Source organism: Narcine bancroftii, chromosome 11 (assembly GCF_036971445.1).
Source record: "Narcine bancroftii isolate sNarBan1 chromosome 11, sNarBan1.hap1, whole genome shotgun sequence".
Classification (NCBI taxonomy): domain Eukaryota; kingdom Metazoa; phylum Chordata; class Chondrichthyes; order Torpediniformes; family Narcinidae; genus Narcine; species Narcine bancroftii.
In genome coordinates this window covers 105,136,112-105,156,516 of record NC_091479.1, presented here as the reverse complement: position 1 = coordinate 105,156,516, position 20,405 = coordinate 105,136,112, and the positions used below count along the sequence as shown (strand labels likewise).

General features: G+C 46.5%; 1 protein-coding gene across 2 annotated transcripts in view; it reads right to left on the bottom strand.

The window, feature by feature from the left end:
- utp20 (UTP20 small subunit processome component) overlaps positions 1 to 20,140 on the bottom strand; it is a 108,329-nt gene extending 88,189 nt beyond the window's left edge. Inside the window, exons 1-10 of one of the 2 annotated variants that reach the window (XM_069904470.1) lie at positions 19,913 to 20,140; positions 15,231 to 15,311; positions 11,753 to 11,819; positions 10,228 to 10,360; positions 8,914 to 9,102; positions 7,205 to 7,286; positions 6,758 to 6,895; positions 4,453 to 4,608; positions 2,181 to 2,327; positions 215 to 349 (exon numbers count right to left, since the gene is read on the bottom strand). In XM_069904470.1, the coding sequence (XP_069760571.1) occupies positions 215 to 349; positions 2,181 to 2,327; positions 4,453 to 4,608; positions 6,758 to 6,895; positions 7,205 to 7,286; positions 8,914 to 9,102; positions 10,228 to 10,360; positions 11,753 to 11,819; positions 15,231 to 15,311; positions 19,913 to 19,957 (1,173 nt within the window). In that variant the 5' untranslated portion in view covers positions 19,958 to 20,140. The remainder of the gene's footprint in view (positions 1 to 214; positions 350 to 2,180; positions 2,328 to 4,452; positions 4,609 to 6,757; positions 6,896 to 7,204; positions 7,287 to 8,913; positions 9,103 to 10,227; positions 10,361 to 11,752; positions 11,820 to 15,230; positions 15,312 to 19,912) is intronic. The other variant, XM_069904469.1, reaches the window with a different exon arrangement.
- Positions 20,141 to 20,405: the final 265 nt, after the last annotated feature.

The following is a 20,405-nucleotide window of genomic DNA, read 5'->3' as shown; positions in this document are numbered from 1 at the left end:
AATATTAAATGTTGCCTTTGCTATGTTTTTCACTGATCTCTCTGTAACTCTGCACTCTTAATATTGTGTTGCTACTATTGTACTATGTATGGGTTGACGAGCTGAATTGCTCAGGAAATGAATTTTTCCACTGTACTTGTGACAAATATAGCTCAAAGTCCCCGATCCCACTTGGAGTATGATCCTTTGTCAATTGGAAACGAGCATTATCTACCTCCCGAGTAGTTTCTTCAATCAGCAGATCCGGCAGCGAAATGTTCTCAGCCAACAGGAGAGTGGAGATGACCTCCAGCAGCGTCCTGCAGCACGGCAAGTCCATCTGTGAGGTCTGCAGCATCTTGATCAGCATCTGGAGCAAATCGAGAAAGGGGAGAAGGAAACTGTGTGGAAAAATCACCTTCAACTCCCTCTCGTGGTCAGTGAGCTCAGTAAACGAAGACACAAAGGTGGGACAATTCTCAGAGCAGAAACGTTGAAGAGGGAAGGAGGGGGCCTGAAAAGGACCCCGTGGATGGCATAGCAGTTCAAGCAATCCTGGCCCTGTCTGCACATTTTCCCTGAGGGATTCCCCCAGAACCAGCTTTATCCACATCTCAGATATGCAAGTTGGGACATGAATTGGCTCAGTAAATTAGGTGGTTCATAGGAATTTTTGGAGGGAGCTATGGGAATGAGAGAGAGAACAGGACACAGGGAAGTATGTGGGGTAAATAGGATTGATATGACTGCTGTGCTGGCATAGTCTAAATGGATAGAATGGCCTCAAATACACAAAAAAATAAGTATCCAGAAGCAGGAGTAGTAACCAGATTGGTTGCCAGGTTGAAAATAAACTAGAAAAGATAAATGATTTGTTTGTAGGTGTTTCTCCCCCCCCCCTCCACTTCTAGCCACCCTCTCCCCCCACCTCCCAGAGTGAAAGTGTCCAACACTCAAGGAGATGCATTTAATGTGAGACAGTTTAAAGATGTGCGGGCAAGTTTATTTTTATTTTAGAGCGCTGGGGGCCTGGAACTGACTCTAGGAATAACATAATAACGGAGTCAACCATCCGGCCTGTCAAGCCTGCGCCACCATTCAGTAAGATCATGGCTGATCTGTTCATTGACTCAATTCCACTCACCTGCCTTTTCCCTAGATCCTTTAATTCCTTTTTTAATGTAAACATCTATCGAACTGAACCTTAAATATGTTTAATAAAGTTACCTCAACCGTTTCCCTGGGCAGAGAATTCCACAGATTCACAACTCTCTTGGAAAAACAGTTTTTCCTCATCTCTGTCTACTCCCCTGAATCTTGAGGCTGTGTTCCCTAGTTTTGGTGAAAACAATTTTCCTGCCTCTAACTTATCTATCCCTTTCATAATTTTATAAGATCTTCTCTCATTCTTCTGAATTTTAGCAATTTAGTCTCTCCTCGTAGGTCAACCCCCTCATCTCTGGGATCAACCTGGTGAACCTCCTCTAGACGGCCTCCAAGGCCAGTACATCCTTCCTCAAGTCTGGAGACCAGAACTACACACAGTACTCCAGGTGTGGCCTCACCAGGACCTTGTATAGTTGCAGCATGACCTCCCTGCTCTCGAGGAAGAAAGCAACCTTGATCCTCAAGGATCCCCACCGTCCAGGCCATGCCCCCTTCTCAATGATACCATCAGGAAGGAGGTACAGGAGCCTGAAGATGAGAACCCAACGGCACAAAAACTAGGTTCTAACCCTCTGCCATTTGATTTCTGAATGGGCAATGAACCACAGACATGGCCTCACTTTTCTCTCTTCTTTTGCATGAATTTATTTATTGTTAAAAGTGATTTATAGCAATTCTTGCGCCAGTAATGCAACAAAACATTTTGGGACACATATTCACTGACAATAAATTCCGATTCATATACAAAGCAGGCAATGGCAAGGCTCCTAAATGACACATGAACATGCGGAGAGAGGGGGACGGGGATCATGCGGAGGCAACAATTTAACTTGGGCATCATGTTCAATGCTGACATGTTGGGCTGAGGGGCCTATTAATGGGCTCCCATTCTGTGTGTAGCCTGACCTGCACTGTAATGGCCAGAGGGTGATGGGTCACGTAAGCCGAGAATCATCAGTAGAAAGGGATGAGGGGTTGGACAGCAATGTCAAAGCAGCAGCACTCAGCCATTGCTTCTGGATCACGGGACTCACCTCGCAGACCTCGCTGGGATGGGTGACCTTTGACCCTTCCTTACTTTTCACCAACACGAGGTATATCTGCAACAGGCGGTGGATCTGATCGGAGACTTGCCCTCGGTCCTCAGGGCTGGTTTTGCCTTGCAGGCTCAGGATACACCCCTGGAAATGCAATAAAATGCTTACAGCTGTTATTTTGTAATGGGTTTCATAACTCCTGGTCTGGGCCAGTCCACTGCTGGCTTAGTGCTTACTCCTGCATCCCAACCAACTTGTTCTAAATCATTCAACACTGATAGCTCTTTTCAGTTGTCTGCCTAACATTTACATGGATTATATGAAAGTAATTTCTTTGAAGGGCCTTTGGCCCTCAATGTTATGCTGACCTGATGTATTGCATTTTCTGCTCTAAATAATCATTTAAGTGTGAGAGAGCAAATTCTTAAGTCTTAAGGATTAAAAAAAAGCCAATAAAGAGTCAATTTACATTTCTCTCTTTTGTAAACGTATCTTTATGCTGAGTACTGTTTGCACTAACAAGTGGTAGAAATTCTGCCTGGCGCACAGGAAAAAGAATCTCAGGGTTGTATGTGATGTCACGTATGTGCTCTTTGACAATAAATCTGAACTTTTGAATTTCCAGAACAACCTTTACAACCTATATTCTAAAATCCTTTTTAGGCAGTTAATTACTTTTTGATCTTGGTCAATGCTGTTGAAAATCTGCTGCAGGTTTAGTCCAGAGCAAAATTTACCCAACATCCCAATATGAAGCATTAAGTTTTGGATGTTTGTGGAGATAGAGACAGCACTCCTGCACTTTACAGGAATGCTGCAATTGTATCCTTGAACTGCAGCTGAGTACAGTGTCCGCGGCTTACACAACAGTGAAGTGTTCCCTCACCCTGTACTGGAGCAGTCCTGACTTACCTGTTGCAATGTCTGGAACTGAACCCATATTTGTGAAATGGGGGCACCAGGAATTTGAATGTGTATATGCCGCTGTATAAGACTGCTCGTATGACATGACCACCTGAATTTCCACCTAAAATGTAGAGTTTGAATGCGACTCACTGTATAAGACTATCCTGAGTCTGGCATTTACTGGTGACCAGTGGAGTGATGCTGCTAGGTGAATTTAATAGACTAATTCAAAATATTTTAAAACCATCCGGTAAAGGTTTACATTTTATTAGAATATTTTAAAATAAACCACCATTGCCTTCTTTAACAAGCTATTTAAAGCCTGTACACAGCCGACGGCAGAGTGGGCAAATGGACCCACGGGGGAGTGGTGAGACATTGCTGTTAAGGATCGATTTTATGCTTGGTGTGGGGGAGCGGTAAGACATCGTTAAGGTTCGGATTTTTATATTAGGCATACACGACAATCCCTGTTTTGAGGTGACATCATATAAGATGGTCCTTGAACTTTAAAAACGTCACCATCAAACAGGTTGTCTTGTACGCCTAGTATAAAAATCCGAACCTTAACATATACGGCAACTGCACTCCCTCCTATTGGCCACACCCACAAACACATCACTGATTTACATTCTCAGAAGTAGAGATTGAAGGTAAAGATTCCATTATTATCACGTAATACTACATTTAGAATGTAACATATATGAATTTTTTAATTTTGCTGACCGTAAGGAAGACAGAGCATCACCACTTTGTCCAGCACCCCTCACAGAAATGAGGCCCCGATGAGGATCGAACTTGCAACCTCAAGTTTACAAGACTAGTACTCTAACCACTGAGTTATCAGAGCAGTGAAATCTCAGCACTCCTCCTGCGGGGTCCATCTGCTCAGTCCAACTACCGTCAGCTCTGTACAGGCTTTAGATGACCTGTTTAAAGGAGCCGATGGTGGTTTATTTTAATATAAGCACAGTAACAGGCTCACGCTGCTCAATTACACCCAATTGACTTACAACCCCTGGTACATTTCGAACGGTGGGAGAAAACCGGAACCCCCGGGGAAAACCCATGCAGACAGAGGGAGAGAGTACAAACTCCTTACAGACAGCCCAGGATTAGAACCAAAGTCCCGATTACTGGTGCTGTAATGGCATTGTAACTGCTACACCAACCAGGTCTCCCAAAATCTGCAAAATTCTAGCAGCTAAATAAACTATGAAGAACATGGCAAATAAAAAGTTCTCTCTGTATGTTAATATAATAAAAATGTTAGCCTAGCACAAAAACAGTACTCATAACACAGGCAAAATTCTGCAGATGCTGGGAATACGCAGGTCGAGCAGCATCGTCCAGCCTAGCTTACTTGTAAACAACTCCAGAGGTTGTGGAAATGTTCCTTGTGGACATATGTGGCACAGGCCTTGGCCATGTGGCCAACTGCTTCACAAACTGCATCCCAGGGGAGCAAAACGCTGGTCTCTGTGATGGGCCCCAGCTTTTGAAAGATAATGGGGAAAACCTGCAGTAGAGGAAACAAATCAGAGGTTCAACATCAAAAAACCAGTTAAAAGAAACAAAATTAAATCCTTAAAACAAAAATCTCCACAGTGACATCCAATTCTTTACAACCCAGATTATTTCTGTACTAAGGGCACAAGTTAATATTAGAAACAAGGCTGGCAATTTGTATGCAGTAAAGTCCCAGAGATGTACATGAGATTTTAGCCATGTTGAATGAGGGATAAATACTGCACAGGATCAACTCCCACGGTTGCATTGGATCTTGAGAGATATCTCCGTATCCTCAGTACTTGGAGCATCAGCCAAAGTTCGTGTAGCGTGATGACTGAATGAAATGTTGGGGTCCCAGCATCACAGGTCAGACTCACACTCATCACCCATCCCCAATTGCTCATGACAAGATGGAAATGAACAGCATTCAGGAACAGTGCAGAGCTTCTGATGAAGATGTTCCCACAGTACTGCAGAGGAGGTTCCAGTGTTCATACCCCAGGACAATGAGGTTCCAGTGTTCATACCCCAGGACAATGAGGTTCCAGTGTTCATACCCCAGGACAATGAGGTTCCAGTGTTCATACCCCAGGACAATGAGGTTCCAGTGTTCATACCCCAGGATAATGAGGTTCCAGTGTTCATACCCCAGGACAATGAGGTTCCAGTGTTCATACCCCAGGACAATGAGGTTCCAGTGTTCATACCCCAGGATAATGAGGTTCCAGTGTTCATACCCCAGGACAATGAGGTTCCAGTGTTCATACCCCAGGACAATGAGGTTCCAGTGTTCATACCCCAGGACAATGAGGGATTGGTGAAATATTTCCAAAGCGAGATGATGTGCAGAGGGAATGGACGCTTGGCACGATGGTGAGGTACGAATCAGGTGAGGGAACGGACGCTTGGCACGATGGTGAGGTACGAATCAGGTGAGGGAACAGACGCTTGGCAAGATGGTGAGGTACGAATCAGGTGAGGGAACGGACGCTTGGCACGATGGTGAGGTACGAATCAGGTGAGGGAACGAACGCTTGGCAAGATGATGAGGTACGAATCAGGTGAGGGAACGGATGCTTGGCAAGATGGTGAGGTACGAATCAGGTGAGGGAACGGATGCTTGGCAAGATGGTGAGGTACGAATCAGGTGAGGGAACGGATGCTTGGCAAGATGGTAAGGTACGAATCAGGTGAGGGAACGGACGCTTGGCACGATGGTGAGGTACGAATCAGGTGAGGAAACGGACGCTTGGCAAGATGGTGAGGTACGAATCAGGTGAGGGAACGGACGCTTGGCACGATGGTGAGGTACAAATCAGGTGAGGGAACGGACGCTTGGCACGATAGTGAGGTACTAATCAGGTGAGGGAACGGACGCTTGGCACGATGGTGAGGTACAAATCAGGTGAAGGAACGAACGCTTGGCAAGATGGTGAGGTACGAATCAGGTGAGGGAACGAATGCTTGGCAAGATGGTGAGGTACGAATCAGGTGAGGGAACGGACGCTTGGCACGATGGTGAGGTACGAATCAGGTGAGGGAACGGACGCTTGGCACGATGGTGAGGTACAAATCAGGTGAAGGAACGAACGCTTGGCAAGATGGTGAGGTACGAATCAGGTGAGGGAACGGACGCTTGGCACGATGGTGAGGTACAAATCAGGTGAAGGAACGAACGCTTGGCAAGATGGTGAGGTACGAGTCAGGTGAGGGAATGGACATTTGGCACGATGGTGAGGTACAAATCAGGTGAAGGAACGAACGCTTGGCAAGATGGTGAGGTACGAATCAGGTGGCTGCTTTGTCCTGGATGGTGCCACAATGCCATTGAAGTGTCTTTTCACTAATACCCCAAGAATTAGGAATAATAAAGGCTGATGGACGAGAGAGTGGTAGAGTTAGTGCTGGTTCACAGCTCCAGTGACCTGGGCTCGATCTTGACCTCAAGTGCTCTGCGCGCAGAGTTTGTACGTTTGTACTGGCCATGTAAATTACCCCAGCGCAGGTGGGTGATGGAGTTGGCGAACAGGTGAGGTTACGGGGAAATGTAGGGGGGGCGGAATGGGATAGGGTGTGATGTAATGGCTGAATGGCCTCCTAACTTGTTAGAAAATGAAAACATGAGAACATTGTCATTCAAACGAGATAAACATTACCTTGGCTGCACATGAGTGAAAGGTATTTTGGACACCTTTACACATTTCGAAAAGCAGTTGTCCCACTCCCTCAACCTTTGCTCTCTCCTCCTCAAGGTCAGCAAACATGAAGTTGAAAAGGGCACTGAGATCGGGAACCTGCAAACATACAAGACAGGGTTTTACACTTGAAAGAGAAGTGCATCAGAAAATTCCTGGTGAACTCTCTTCAGTGTCTCAAACCGGTTTACAGTGATGAGGGGAGGGTGATGTGAAAAGCTAGTACAAGAACCTGGTTCATTGATTCCCTGCTGTTCTTACCCAGTTTGTCTGTTTTCAACTCCAGGCCCACATCACTGCAGTTGAGCAGCCAACCATTATGAATGCAATGACACTTCCGGTTCATGGACTTGGAGAAGAACTGGTTTTGACCCATTAACCCAAGAACAAGTGTCCAAATAATCTCACCTTTCTCATTAAGAAAGGAAAACTTTCAGCTGTAAAATGTCTGATGTGTTCCCTTCTGTGGCACAACAACGAACTATATAAACTAGGGAGGAAAAAAAAGCAATGTTGAACCAACAACTTCATTTTAGTAACAAGATTCCAACACTGATTTCTGTAGCTTTCAGAAACAGATACTATTTATTCTCGTAATAAAACAGAAATGAAATTTTACACAAAATTGCCTTTAATCTGCCATAAAGATTTGCCATTTGCATTGTCCAGCGCCCCTTACAGTTGGAGGAGGAAAAGAGAGTCCCTCCCCTCCACCCCTCCGAGTGTCCGTGGATTCGCCTCCAGGGCTCCAACAAAGGAAGTTCACCAGGTTGTTGCCTATATTAGACATTTAGCTACCAGATGTTGGACAAACTTGGGACTGGTTTTCTCTGAAGCAAAGGCCAAGAGATGATATAAGTTTATAAAATTATTAGAGGTACAAAACTGGGAGACAGTAGGATCTTTTCCCAGGCTAAGAGAGTCTAAAACTAGAGGGCATAGGTTTAAGGTAAGAGATTTAAAGGGTGCCTGATGGTCACCTTTTTCCACATTGAGAGTGGTGAGTATATGAAACAAGCTGCCAGAAGCAGGTACAAATGTGATAAAAGACATTGCGAAGGGTACCTGGATAGGAATACCCTACCCAATGCAACAAGCACGCTATGTGCCTTCTTTACCACACAATCTAGGTGCGTGGCCTTTCGAGGGACAATGTTATTGAACCACACAACCCCTCTGCACATCGATGCTCGAGTCCTGCCATTCACTGCATATATTCCCCTTAGGTTTGACAAAGTTCATTACCTCATATATGTCCAGATTGGCCTGTATTCATTGAAATTTAGGAGAATGAGGGGGGATCTCATTGAAACATTTTGAATGTTGAAAGGCGTGGACAGAATAGATGTAGAAAGGTTATTTTCCACAGTGGGAGAGTCTGGGACAAGAGGGCACAACTTCAGGATTGAAGAGCGTCCACTTAGATTAGAGATGCAGAGGAATTTCTTCAGCCAGAGGGAGGTGAAGCTGTGTGATTTGTTCCCACAGGTGGTTGTGGAGGCCGGGTCATTGGATGTATTTAAGGCAGAGATTGATAAATTTTTGATTAGCCAGGACCATCAAAGGTTATGGGGAGAAGGATGGACAGTGGGGCTGAGTGGGAAAATGGATCAGCTCATGATTAAAAGGGCAGACTCGATGGGCTGAATGGCCTATTTCTACTCCTATGGCTTATGGTCATCAAACTCCATCTGCCATTCTCTGCTCATATTTGTCACTGGTCTGTATCGTGTTGTATTCTTTGAATGATGGAGTAGGAAACAGATTACCAAAGCGAGAAGGCGGCAGTAAGTGGGAGAGCTGGTACAATGTGCAATAGGTTACTGTGGAGCAAGTTTACAATGGAAGCTAATATTTATATTTAAATGTTGCAACAGCTTTGTGTTGCCTGCGTTGGTTTGAGAAATTCCCAAACTACCCTCTCCTTAAAGCGCAGAAGCATTTCTTAGTTTGAAAATATTTATTTTCATCCATTATTAAAACAAAAAATGTTAGCAAAAAGCCACAATCTTTCAGAACAAACTTTATATTCTTAATATCTCAGACAAATCGTACATTACAAATAAAAATCGAGTCTCAAGAAGAACAAAGCTCAGAAGGTTGATTTTAAAAAATACCTGTAAATCTCTGTTATATCTTTCACCATGTGCCTCCAGAGGTACTTGTACAGGTAGGAGAGTGAGGTGAAAGACCATTCCAGCAACTCTGTGTCCTGGGTGTTTAGCAGGGAGGTAATGATCACAAAAAAATCTCTGAAGTGAGGATAGAAATCAGTCTGCAGGTCTCTGGCCAGCTGTACCACCAGACTGTAACACAGGAACAAATCCTGATTACCACAAAGTAGCAACGTATACATCAAGTCAGGATTCAACAGCACAGAAAATTATTCCTTCCCCTAACTTGTCTGCGCTGACCAAGTTAGTCCCAGTTGCCTGCCATTGGCCCGTATCCCTCTAAACTTTTCCCATCCGTGACCACTCACAAATTGGAGAAGCAACACCTCATATTTTGTCTGGACGACCTCCAGCTGGATGGCATGAATGCCGACTTCTTCAGTTTCCGTTAAACCATCCTGCCCTTTCTTCTAGTTCTGTCTCCCCCCCCCTCCTTTTTTCCCTGTCTCCTTTCACAGAGACAAAATTAATTCTCACCTTTTCTCTCATCATATCCATTTCACACTTTGGTACTCTTTGCCTCCCATTCTTCCCTTTCTCTTCCTAGTCTTTAATTCTTATGCCTTTTTGCTTAGAACTTGAAAAAGGACTCGGGTTCGAAACATCGGGAATATATCTATGGACACTGCGAGACTGGATGACTTCTTCCAGCAATCACAGCTTCCACAGACTTTTACCATCAAAGTACCTGTCCACAGGTCCTTTAAACCAGCCATTCTCAGTGAGGCCATACATTCTCCCCACCCCCCCGCCCCCCCACCAAACGGGATCACAACACACCTGGCAGCTCGTTCCATACACCCACCACCCTCTGTGTGGTAAAACCTATCCCACGGGTCCTTTTAAATCTTTCCCTTCTCACCTTAAACCGTCCCACTTTGGACTCCCCCACCCTAGAGAGAAAAGTGCGACCACCCACCTCTCCTAGGCCCCTTGATTTCATAAATCTTTACACGGTTGCCCCTCAGCCTCAACAGGGAAAACTGATCTTGTCTCTCCTCCAAATGAACCCCTCAAAACCCAGGCACACACCTGTGAATCTGTATTGTACCCTCTAAGGCTCAATGCACACAGTACTCCCAGGGCGGTCTCACCTACGCCTTGTACAGTTGTAACATGACCTCTCAACTCTGTACACATAGGCAAGTGTGCTTCCTTCACCACTCTGCCCACCAGCGTCACCACATAACATCTTAAAAACCACTTGAGTAATTATCCTTTGAGAAAAGAGCGAATCATTCACATTCAGAACCTTACTCAAGCAAAGGTTGATAGGCCAAGCTGTTACTGATTTGAAGATGGTTCTTCAAGCTTTCAATTATGCCATTTTGATGGTAGATCAGCTGGTTAAATGACTGGGATCGTCCCAAAACTTCTTTGCGAAATGCAACTGTTTTATTAAAAAAAAATGAGAGGCATTAAACGTGCCTGGTGTTTTCTCCCCAATCAGCGCACCTAAAGAAACCAAGTGAACAGTAAGAAGCTGAAGGGACTCAGCAGGTCAGGCAGCATCTGTGGAGATGGTCAGATGATGCAGCTCGGTACAAGGTCAGAATGCGATCCAGAGGTCTGGAGCTTGGGGTCCAGAACAGGGGGTGTGTGCAGTGGGCTAGAGGTCCTGAACACCGGCAGTCAGCATTGTGGGAGATGTGAGCGGAGAGGGGGGTCCAGAACAGCAGCAGTCAGGATCTTAGGAGGTGTGAGGCAAGGTCGGAATTTGTAAGACCAGCATTGATGATCATAGGAGATGGAGCCAAGGCTGGGGTCAGGATCTTGCGGAGGTATGATTCAGGGGTGGGGTCAGGGTCACAGGTGCGAACCGGGGCTGGGGTCAGGGTCACGGGGAGGTGCGATCCGGGGCTGGGGTCAGGGTCACGGGGAGGTGCGATCCGGGGCTGGGGTCAGGGTCACGGGGAGGTGCGATCCGGGGCTGGGGTCAGGGTCACGGGGAGGTGCGATCCGGGGCTGGGGTCAGGGTCACGGGGAGGTGCGATCCGGGGCTGGGGTCAGGGTCACGGGGAGGTGCGATCCGGGGCTGGGGTCAGGGTCACGGGGAGGTGCGATCCGGGGCTGGGGTCAGGGTCACGGGGAGGTGCGATCCGGGGCTGGGGTCAGGGTCACGGGGAGGTGCGATCCGGGGCTGGGGTCAGGGTCAAGGGGAGGTGCGATCCGGGGCTGGGGTCAGGGTCACGGGGAGGTGCGATCCGGGGCTGGGGTCAGGGTCACGGGGAGGTGCGATCCGGGGCTGGGGTCAGGGTCACGGGGAGGTGCGATCCGGGGCTGGGGTCAGGGTCACGGGGAGGTGCGATCCGGGGCTGGGGTCAGGGTCACGGGGAGGTGCGATCCGGGGCTGGGGTCAGGGTCACGGGGAGGTGCGATCCGGGGCTGGGGTCAGGGTCACAGGGAGATGCGATCCGGGGCTGGGGTCAGGGTCACGGGGAGGTGCGATCCGGGGCTGGGGTCAGGGTCACGGGGAGGTGCGATCCGGGGCTGGGGTCAGGATCACGGGGAGGTGCAATCCGGGGCTGGGGTCAGGGTCACGGGGAGTTTATAGCCAGGAGTGGGATCAGGATCTTGGGGAGGTGCACTGCAGGGATTGGTGTCCAGAACATGGGGGTGGGGGGGTGCGGTGAGTGGCCAGAGACTAAAGATAGAGAAAGCCAAGATTCAAACACCTGGACAGCTTGAAAATAAAACAAGGCAGGGCGAGTGCAAATTATCTCTCACAAGGTTAGCAATGTAAACGTGGCAATGGAAAGGTGCAAGTAAAGTTCAGCCATACCAAAGTGCTCCGTGCAATTCAGATCTCTCCACTTTTCCAGACCTTCATAAAAGTAGGTCTCAACCTCCTGAGGAAGCAAAGTGTAGGTTTAATTTCTCTTTTCTTACAACAAACATAATATTTACGTCACAACCCCTTGATCACAGTTGTCGGCAGAATCACAAACAGAAATGAGGAAGCGTAAAGGAGGGAGATCGATCAGCTCGTTGAGTGGTGTAACGTCAACAACCTTGCGCTCAATGTCAGCAAAACCAAGGAGATGATTGTGGACTTCAGGAGGAAGTCAGGGGAACACGACCCAGTCCTCACCGAGGACTCTGTAGAAGAGAGGGTCAAGAACTTCAAATCCCTGGGGGGGGGTCAGTAATTGGTTATATGGTTATATGGGTCAACATCTCTGAGGATCTGTCCTGGAGCCTCCAAGTCCATGCAATCACAAAGAAGGCTCACCAGCGGCTACACTTTGTGAGGTGTCTGAGGAGATTTGATATGTCCCCAAAGACTCTCAAAAACTTCTACAGGTGGACATAGAAACATAGAAGATAGGAGCAGGAGTAGGTCATTCGACCCTTCGAGCCTGCTCCACCATTCAACGAGATCATGGCTGATCTTAAAGTTCAGTACCCCGTCCCCGCCTTCTCTCCGTAACCTTAAATATCCTTATACTGAAGAAATAGATCTAATTCCCTCTTAAATAGATTTAATGAACCTGCCTCTACTGCCCTCTGTGGCAATGAATTCCACAGATTCACCACCCTCTGGGTCAAGAAATTCCTCCTCATCTCGGTCCTAAATGGTTTGCCTATTATCCTCAAACCATGGCCCCGGGTTCTGGATTTTCCCACCATTGGAAACATCCCATCTGCATCCATTCTGTCCAGTCCTGCCAGATTTTTATAGGTCTCTATGAGATCCCCTCTCAATCTTCTAAACTCCAGCGAGTACAATCCCAATTTGCGCAATCTTTCCTCATAAGTCATTCCTGCCATTCCAGGTATCAGCCTGGTGAATCGCCTCTGCACTCCCTCCATTGCAAGAACATCCTTCCTTAGGTAAGGTGACCAAAACTGCACACAATACTCCAGGTGGGGTCTCACCAAGGCCCTGTACAGCTGCAGTAAGGTATCCTTGTTCCTAGACTCAAACCCTCTTGATATGAAGGCCAACATACCATTTGCCTTTTTAACCGCCTGCTATACCTGCATGCTCGCCTTCAGAGACTGATGTACAAGTACCCCTAGGTCTCTCTGCACTTCCCCATCTCTTAATCTATTGCCATTCAAATAGTAATCTGCCCTCCGGTTTGTATTACCAAAGTGGATAACCACACATTTATCCACATTGAAGTGCATTTGCCATGGATCTGCCCAGTCCCTCAATTTATCCAAATCACACTGGAGCTTCCTGACCCCCTCTTCCATGCACACAACCCCTCCTAGCTTAGTGTCATCTGCATATTTGGAGATATTCCATCCAATCCCCTCATCCAGATCATTAATGTAAATTGTGAACAGCTGGGGTCCCAGTCCAGATCCCTGTGGCACCAGAGCAGTCTGACTGGCTCATCACTGCCTGTTATGGAGGCGCCAGCTCTCAGGGGAAGAATAAACTCCAGAGGGTTGTTAACTCGGCCTGTAACATCACAGGCACCAGTCTACATTCCGTCGAGGACATCTACGAGGCGTTGTGTTAAAAAAGCAGCCTCTATTCTCAAAGACCCCACACTACCCAGACCATGCCCTCTTCACTCTGCTACCATCAGGAAACAGGAGCCTGAAGATGAGCACTCAGCGGCACAAGGACAGCTTCTTCTCGCTGCTGTCAGATTCCCGAATAATCAATCAACCAAAGGCATGGCCTCACTTTTCATGCAGTTATTTTTATTTTTTACAGTAATGTTGTAAGATGGTTACAATATGTACGTTTGCTCGATGATGCTGGCGCAAATCCCCAAATTTCAGGACTTGTTATGACAATAAATCGTGATTCTGAAGTCTATTGTGATTCTAGTGCAATATGCAAATGCACTGGAGAAATTCAGCTGCTTCTATAGGAGGCCAAACCGAGGACATCCATAAATTGGAGGAATATTCCCTGGGCACTCTCCAACCAGAAGGCATTTACGTTGAACTCTCCAGTTTCCGATAACCCCCTCTCCTCCCCATCCCTCTGTCTCCTTTCCTCTAGCTCCTTCCCTTACGCCCTCCCTGATCACTTCTCAGTTTTCTCTTCTTACCCCCCCCCCACCCACTTATATCCACCAATGATCTCTTCACTATTGCTCCTCCCCACCCTTTCCCCTCTCTGCCCCCACCTTTTTATTGAGGCACGTGCTTTTTGTTTATACCTTGCTGAAGAGCTTAGGTCTGAAACATTGGTTACTCTTTACTTCCTATAGATGTTATGATAACCTGCTGAGTTTCTCCAGCAGCACTTTTCTGTATTGCAATAAGATTGGTAAAATGTTAAATTTAGACATACACCATGGTAGTAAGTCCTTCCAGCACACAAGCCAATGCCACCAAAATACCCCAATTAATCTACAACCCCCATACATTTTAAACGGAGGAAAACCCACGCAGACACAGGGAGAATGTACAAACTCCTTTACAGACACCGCCAGATTCGAACATGGGTCACTGGCACTGTAATAATGTTGAGCTAACTGCTACGGCCTTGTTATCTCGACCAAGGCTGAAACTGAGGACGAGCTCTCTGTACCAGCATGACCCTGATCTAGAGCTCACTGTAAAGATGCTTCAACAACTTCTGGTCATGCTCAACAATGAAGTACACCAACCTGTGACACAGTTCAGCTTTCCACTCGACACGAGTACATCATCCTGTACCTCATACGCAAAACCCTCTCCACCATCGAGCTCATCTACAAGGGAACGCTGGCACCGGAGAGCAGAAGCAATCATCAAGGACCCACACCACCCACCACATGCTCTGTTCTCACTGCTGCCATCAGGAACAAGGTATCGGTGCCACAAGACTCGCACCACCAGGTTCAAGAACAGCTGCTCCCCCTCCACCATCAGACTCAACAACAAACTCAGAGACTCTTTTAAGAACTCTTACTTTTGTACTTGTTCATTTTTGTTTTTTCCTCTCTGTATTACATAGGTTATTTACATTTCTTTTTTGTTTACATGTACATTGAGTTAGTTTTTTTTTGCACGGCCAATAAGCTGAGTGATGGAGCAAGTCGATAGGCTGAATGGCCTCCTCATGTTCCTATGTTAAGTAAAATATTCCAATGAGCAAAGTGGGAATGTTAACAAAAAAACTGACAATAAGCCACATTAGTAGATTAGGGCCAACGAACAAAGCTTAAAACAAACAATTTTAAGAAGCATTAAGATGTTCAAGTGGGACAGTTTAGCAAGAATTTGGATATTCAAATGAACCAGAGAGAGCAACCCCAGGTCATCATTTATCAACCACCAATGCCATGAACCAGATGTCTCCTTACCTCAGCATGGCTGCCAGTCCTGTCAATCCGATGGATGACATCAATATTCACATTTGCCAATCGTTCCGAGAAGGTGAGAAACTGTAAATACAGAGGTGTGAAACAATTACAAATGCATCAGACAAAACAGAATTCCTACACAATTTGAAACAGAAACAAATTCTTTAAATGATCTAGCAGAGTCTAAGGATGGAATTTTGCAAATCAACACAAAATCCAAAGCTAGTAGAGAACTGGTCTCACACGAAGGTAGGGGAAATGGAAATTGTTTTAGCTACAAATTAAAGAAGAAAGTAGCACTAAAACATGAAAGTCTGCAGTTGAGGCAAAAACACAACACTGGAGAAACTCAGCAGGTCAAACAGTGTCCTTTTTAGAGCAAATATAAAGATGCATAACCAATATTTCAGGCTTGAGCTCTTCATTGAGGTATGACAAAAGGCATTAAACTCCAGATTCTGCTTGAAACCGCAGTACAACAATGGACAAATCTCCAACACATCAGCAGCATAAATGCAAAGATAGCGATGGATTTTATTAAGGTTACAATCAAGCATCACTGTTCATTTCCATATGTGCTCCTTCACCACCATTTGAGGCACCAACCAGTCCTTCCGAGTGAAGCAATGTTTCACTTGTGAATCTGCAGGGATCATCTGCTGCATCCGGTGCTCCAACTGTGATCTCCTCTACATTGGAGAGACTGAACACAGACTGGGAGATCGCCTTGTTGAACATAACTCTGTCACATTAGCATGCATCTCCTCATCCCATTTCCTGGTTGACATCTCTGTCCATGGTCTCATGGACTGCCAAACCGAGACCACATGCAAATTGGAGGAAAACACCTCATCTTCTATCTGGGCAGCCTCTAACCGGATGGCTTTAGCGTTGATTTCTCCAGTTTCCATTAAGAACTCCCCCTTCTTCTTTGCCATCTCCTCCCTTTTCTCTGTCTCCTCTGACAGAGCTAAAATCAATTCTCATCTTTCCTCTTATCATATCTTATTGACATCTTTTGTCTATTGGTCTGGATTTCTTCCCCCTTTCTCTCCCTCATCTTTAATTCAGACACCTGCCTGTTTTTGCTTATACATTGAAGGACTCAGGCCTGAAACATCAAGAATGTAACTTTACGAGGAGTCACGTGATGGAGTAGTGGCCGGACGGTGAACTCCAGCCCTCTCCAGAAAAGTCGGGAAAAACAAGAGAAAACACAAAGGCACAGAAATAAAAGTTACAGAAAAGTGAGTATAAAGGTGGAAAGAAGATGGCGACAAAAAAAGAAAAGTCGAAAGCAACGGTAAGAAGAGAGGAAGAGAAGACAAAGGAGGAAAAAGGTGAAGGCCTTACCTGTCCGAAGAGGCCCGCTGCGGAGAGAGAAACCCGCTCCCTCAGGTCGGTAAATAATGGACTACAAAAATGGCTCGCAGAGCCGAGCAAAAGTGCGCAACCGCGCATGCGCGAAGTTTCGCGCATGCGCGATGCGAATGAAAAAAAAACACACCGACGGGAGGGGGGACCAGCTGGGGAGTCGATCTCCACAGCCGGCAACGACAGCTGCAGAACACCTGCAGCAAGAAGAGACCACAGAAGACAATAGAAACAAGATAGAAGAGGAGGAAAGGGCAACAAAGAAACAACAGATGGTCAACCCAGAGGAAGAAGAAGAGGAAGAGTATGGTGAAATAGAAGAAGAAAAGATAGGCAAGGTAAAGGATATACTTGCTCTTATTAAAGGATACATGGAGTCATTTAAAGAATGGCAAACACAGGAATTTAAGGATTTAAGAAAAAGAATAAACAACACAGAGGAGAAAATAATTAAAATGGAGATGACCTTAACAGAAATGGGAAAAAAAATGGACAAGATGGAAGAGCGGGCAGTAGCAGCAGAAATGGAGGTAGAAGACTTAAAAAAGAAATTGGAGAAATCTAATAAAAAAACTAAAGAGACACAAGAACTACTAGCTCAAAAAATAGATACAATGGAAAACCATAACAGAAGAAATAACATAAAGATAGTGGGCCTTAAGGAAGATGAAGAAGGCAAGAATATGAGGGAGTTTATAAAAGAGTGGATCCCTAAGACCCTAGGATGTCCAGAACTACAGCATGAAATGGAAATAGAAAGGGCACATAGAGTATTGGCCTCTAAACCACAACCACAACAAAAACCAAGATCTATTGTAGTAAAATTCCTAAGATATACTACAAGAGAAAAGGTACTGGAGAAGACAATGGAAAAAGTAAGAGAGGGCAACAAACCACTGGAGTATAAAGGGCAAAAAATCTTCATTTATCCAGATATAAGTTTTGAACTCCTAAAGAAGAGAAAAGAGTTCAATACAGCAAAGGCGATTTTATGGAAGAAAGGGTATAAATTTATACTAAAGCATCCAGCGGTATTGAAAATATTTATTCCAGGACAACAAAACAGACTATTCTCGGATCCAGAAGAAGCACGAAAATTTGCAGAACAATTACAAAAATAGACTGAGGGAGGAAGACGGGTAATGAGAGTTAAAATGATCACGACTGATATGTATGTGGGTAAAGACAAAAATAGACTGAGGGATGAAGACGGGTAATGAGAGTAAAAATGATCACGATTGATATGTATGCAGGTAAAGAGGTATAAGAGTGAATAGAGACAATGAGCATACATGAATGTATCTGTACTTAGAGGAAAATATAGATAGTATAGACAAGAATTAATAAGGGAAGGTAATGGAATAGAGAGAATAAGGAGGGAATTAAAAGAGGGACCTTTGTGACATATGAAAAGTGAAATCTTTTCTGGGGGAGGCGGGGTGGGGGGAAATAGCGGTCACTGCAAAATCAGTTGACGCTTGCGAGTGGATTCGCAAATCCAAATGGAGAGGGGAGATGTGGTTGTCCGACAAGGGATAAAGGACAACTCAGGAGGTGAAGGGGAGATTGGGGATAAATAAGATAGAAATAGGAGAATAAGGAAAATGTTAGATGTTGTAGGAATGTTGTCTTATAAAGAGTTGAAAATAAGAAAACAGAAATGGAAAAGGAGGAAAGGTAATGATGGAAAAACGGAAAGAGAAGATAAACAAAATATAAAAGGGCTACGCTGAACTATATGTCTTTAAATATTAATGGAACACATAACCAAATTAAAAGGAAGAAACTACCAAATTTAAATGAATAAATGTATTCCATTAGAAAAAATAACATATTGGTTAAGAAATAATATTGAAATATTCGAACAAGTATAGGAGCCTTACATTAAATACAATAGCGAAAACCTACCGGGGACAAACATTACCTAAGTTGATGGAAGGAGAAGGAAAGAAAAGAATGGACTCAGTAGAATTTCTGGTGTAATTTTGTTGAATGACAACATTGTCTGACTGGCTTAATGCAACCTAGATTGTATACCTAAAATGGATGAGGGGGGGGTGGGGGGATGGTTTGGGAGGAAAGGGGGGGGGGGGGGGGAGAAAAAGTCACTGTATATGTGTGAAAAGAAATAGTGTATATCATGGCTAATGTGATTTATGGTGTGAAAAATAAAAAAATTAAAAAAAAAAAAAAGAATGTAACTTTACCATGTGTGAACACTGCGAGACCAGCTGAGTTCCGCCAATATTTCTGTGATTTTAACAACAATAACAATGTCTGCAGACTTTGGGGTTTCATTTCAATAACTTTGTCTGTTGGTTTGTGCTCCTCCCCCTGGCTTTTCTTTACTTCTCCCCAACCTTTATATTCAGGTGCCTACCTGCATTTTGCTCACACTTTGAAGGGCTCATGCCTGAAACTTAAGTTATACATCTTTACCTCCTCTCGATGCTGTGAGAACAGCTGAATTCCTCCAGCATTTTTGTGTTATAACATCAAATACAGCATCTGCTAACTTTTGTGTTTCACCCAATCTGGCCACATCCTGGCGAATCTATTCCAGACTCTGTCCAGTAATCGCACCTTTACTTCAAAAAAGTTCCCTTTCAGCTTATACTGTTCGAGTGACCTGTACTCTGCCTCCCAGAGATTTCCAGTCTCACTGTGTTCGGAGAATTACTGTAGCCCCCAAGCCAGGGAAACTGGCACGGGTTGAACACAACCTGTGGAGGTGGGGAAACAGTTTGGATGCCCTGGGCTGGGAGGGGGACAGTCCGGTGGCCGAGAGGAAGGGCGAGGGAACAGTCCGAAGGGGCTGGGAGGAAGGGTGGAGGACAGACCAGGGGGAGGGAAAAGCGAAAGGCTAGGGTCGGGGGGGGGGCACGGAGAGGCAGCCAGGGCTAGTTGAGGGGAGGGGGGGGGCGGGGAGAACGACCGGGACCAGGAAGGGTTGGGGGGGGAAACTGGGGGTGGGGGGAGTTGGAGTTGGGAAGAGGTAAAGACCAGGGCTGGGAGGAAGGGGGAGGGGGAGGTGGGGGAAACAGTACGGGGTTTTCTGGGGAAGAAGGAAAGGCTGGGAGAGGTGGGGGAACGGGACGGCGGCCGGGCCGGGGGGGGGGGGAGAAGGGAAGAGGGAGACAGACGCAGGTCCGGAGCTATGAAGGGTGGGGGAGGGGGAACAGACCGGGGGAAGGGAAGAGGGAAAGGCCGGGCCGCGCCTGCGGACGGAGGGAGCTCCGGTGAGACGGCATCCCGCGGGGCGAGCGGATGATGTGGGCGCGGACGGGAGGCCCATCGGCGTGGCTCACCCGGTAGGTGTTGTGGGCCCGGTGGCGGCCCGGCCCCTTCCTCATGATCGCTCAGCCACACGCACACCCGCCGCTAGATGGGCGCCGCCATCTGCACCGCGGAATGCCGGGAAGGGGCCCCGCGTGGGGGGCGGAGTCACGTGCTGGGGGCCGGATGCGATGGGTTGACGCCCCCCCAGGATGATGCGCAGCGTCGTCGGCCTCCACGTGGGTCTTTCTTCCTCCGCTCGATGGGCGCCGCCATCTGCACCGCGGAATGCCGGGAAGGGGCCCCGCGTGGGCGGCGGAGTCACGTGCTGGGGGCCGGCACTGGGAGCAGAAACAGGTCATTGAGTCTGCCCCCCCCCCACAATCAATCACGAGCTGGTCCCTTCTCCCCATAACCTTTGATGGTCCTGCAATGTCTGCCTGAAATGAGCCGGCCGGGGCAGCAAATTCCTGAAGTTCGTGCCCTCTTGTCCTGGACTCTCCTACAGTGGGAAACAACCTTCCA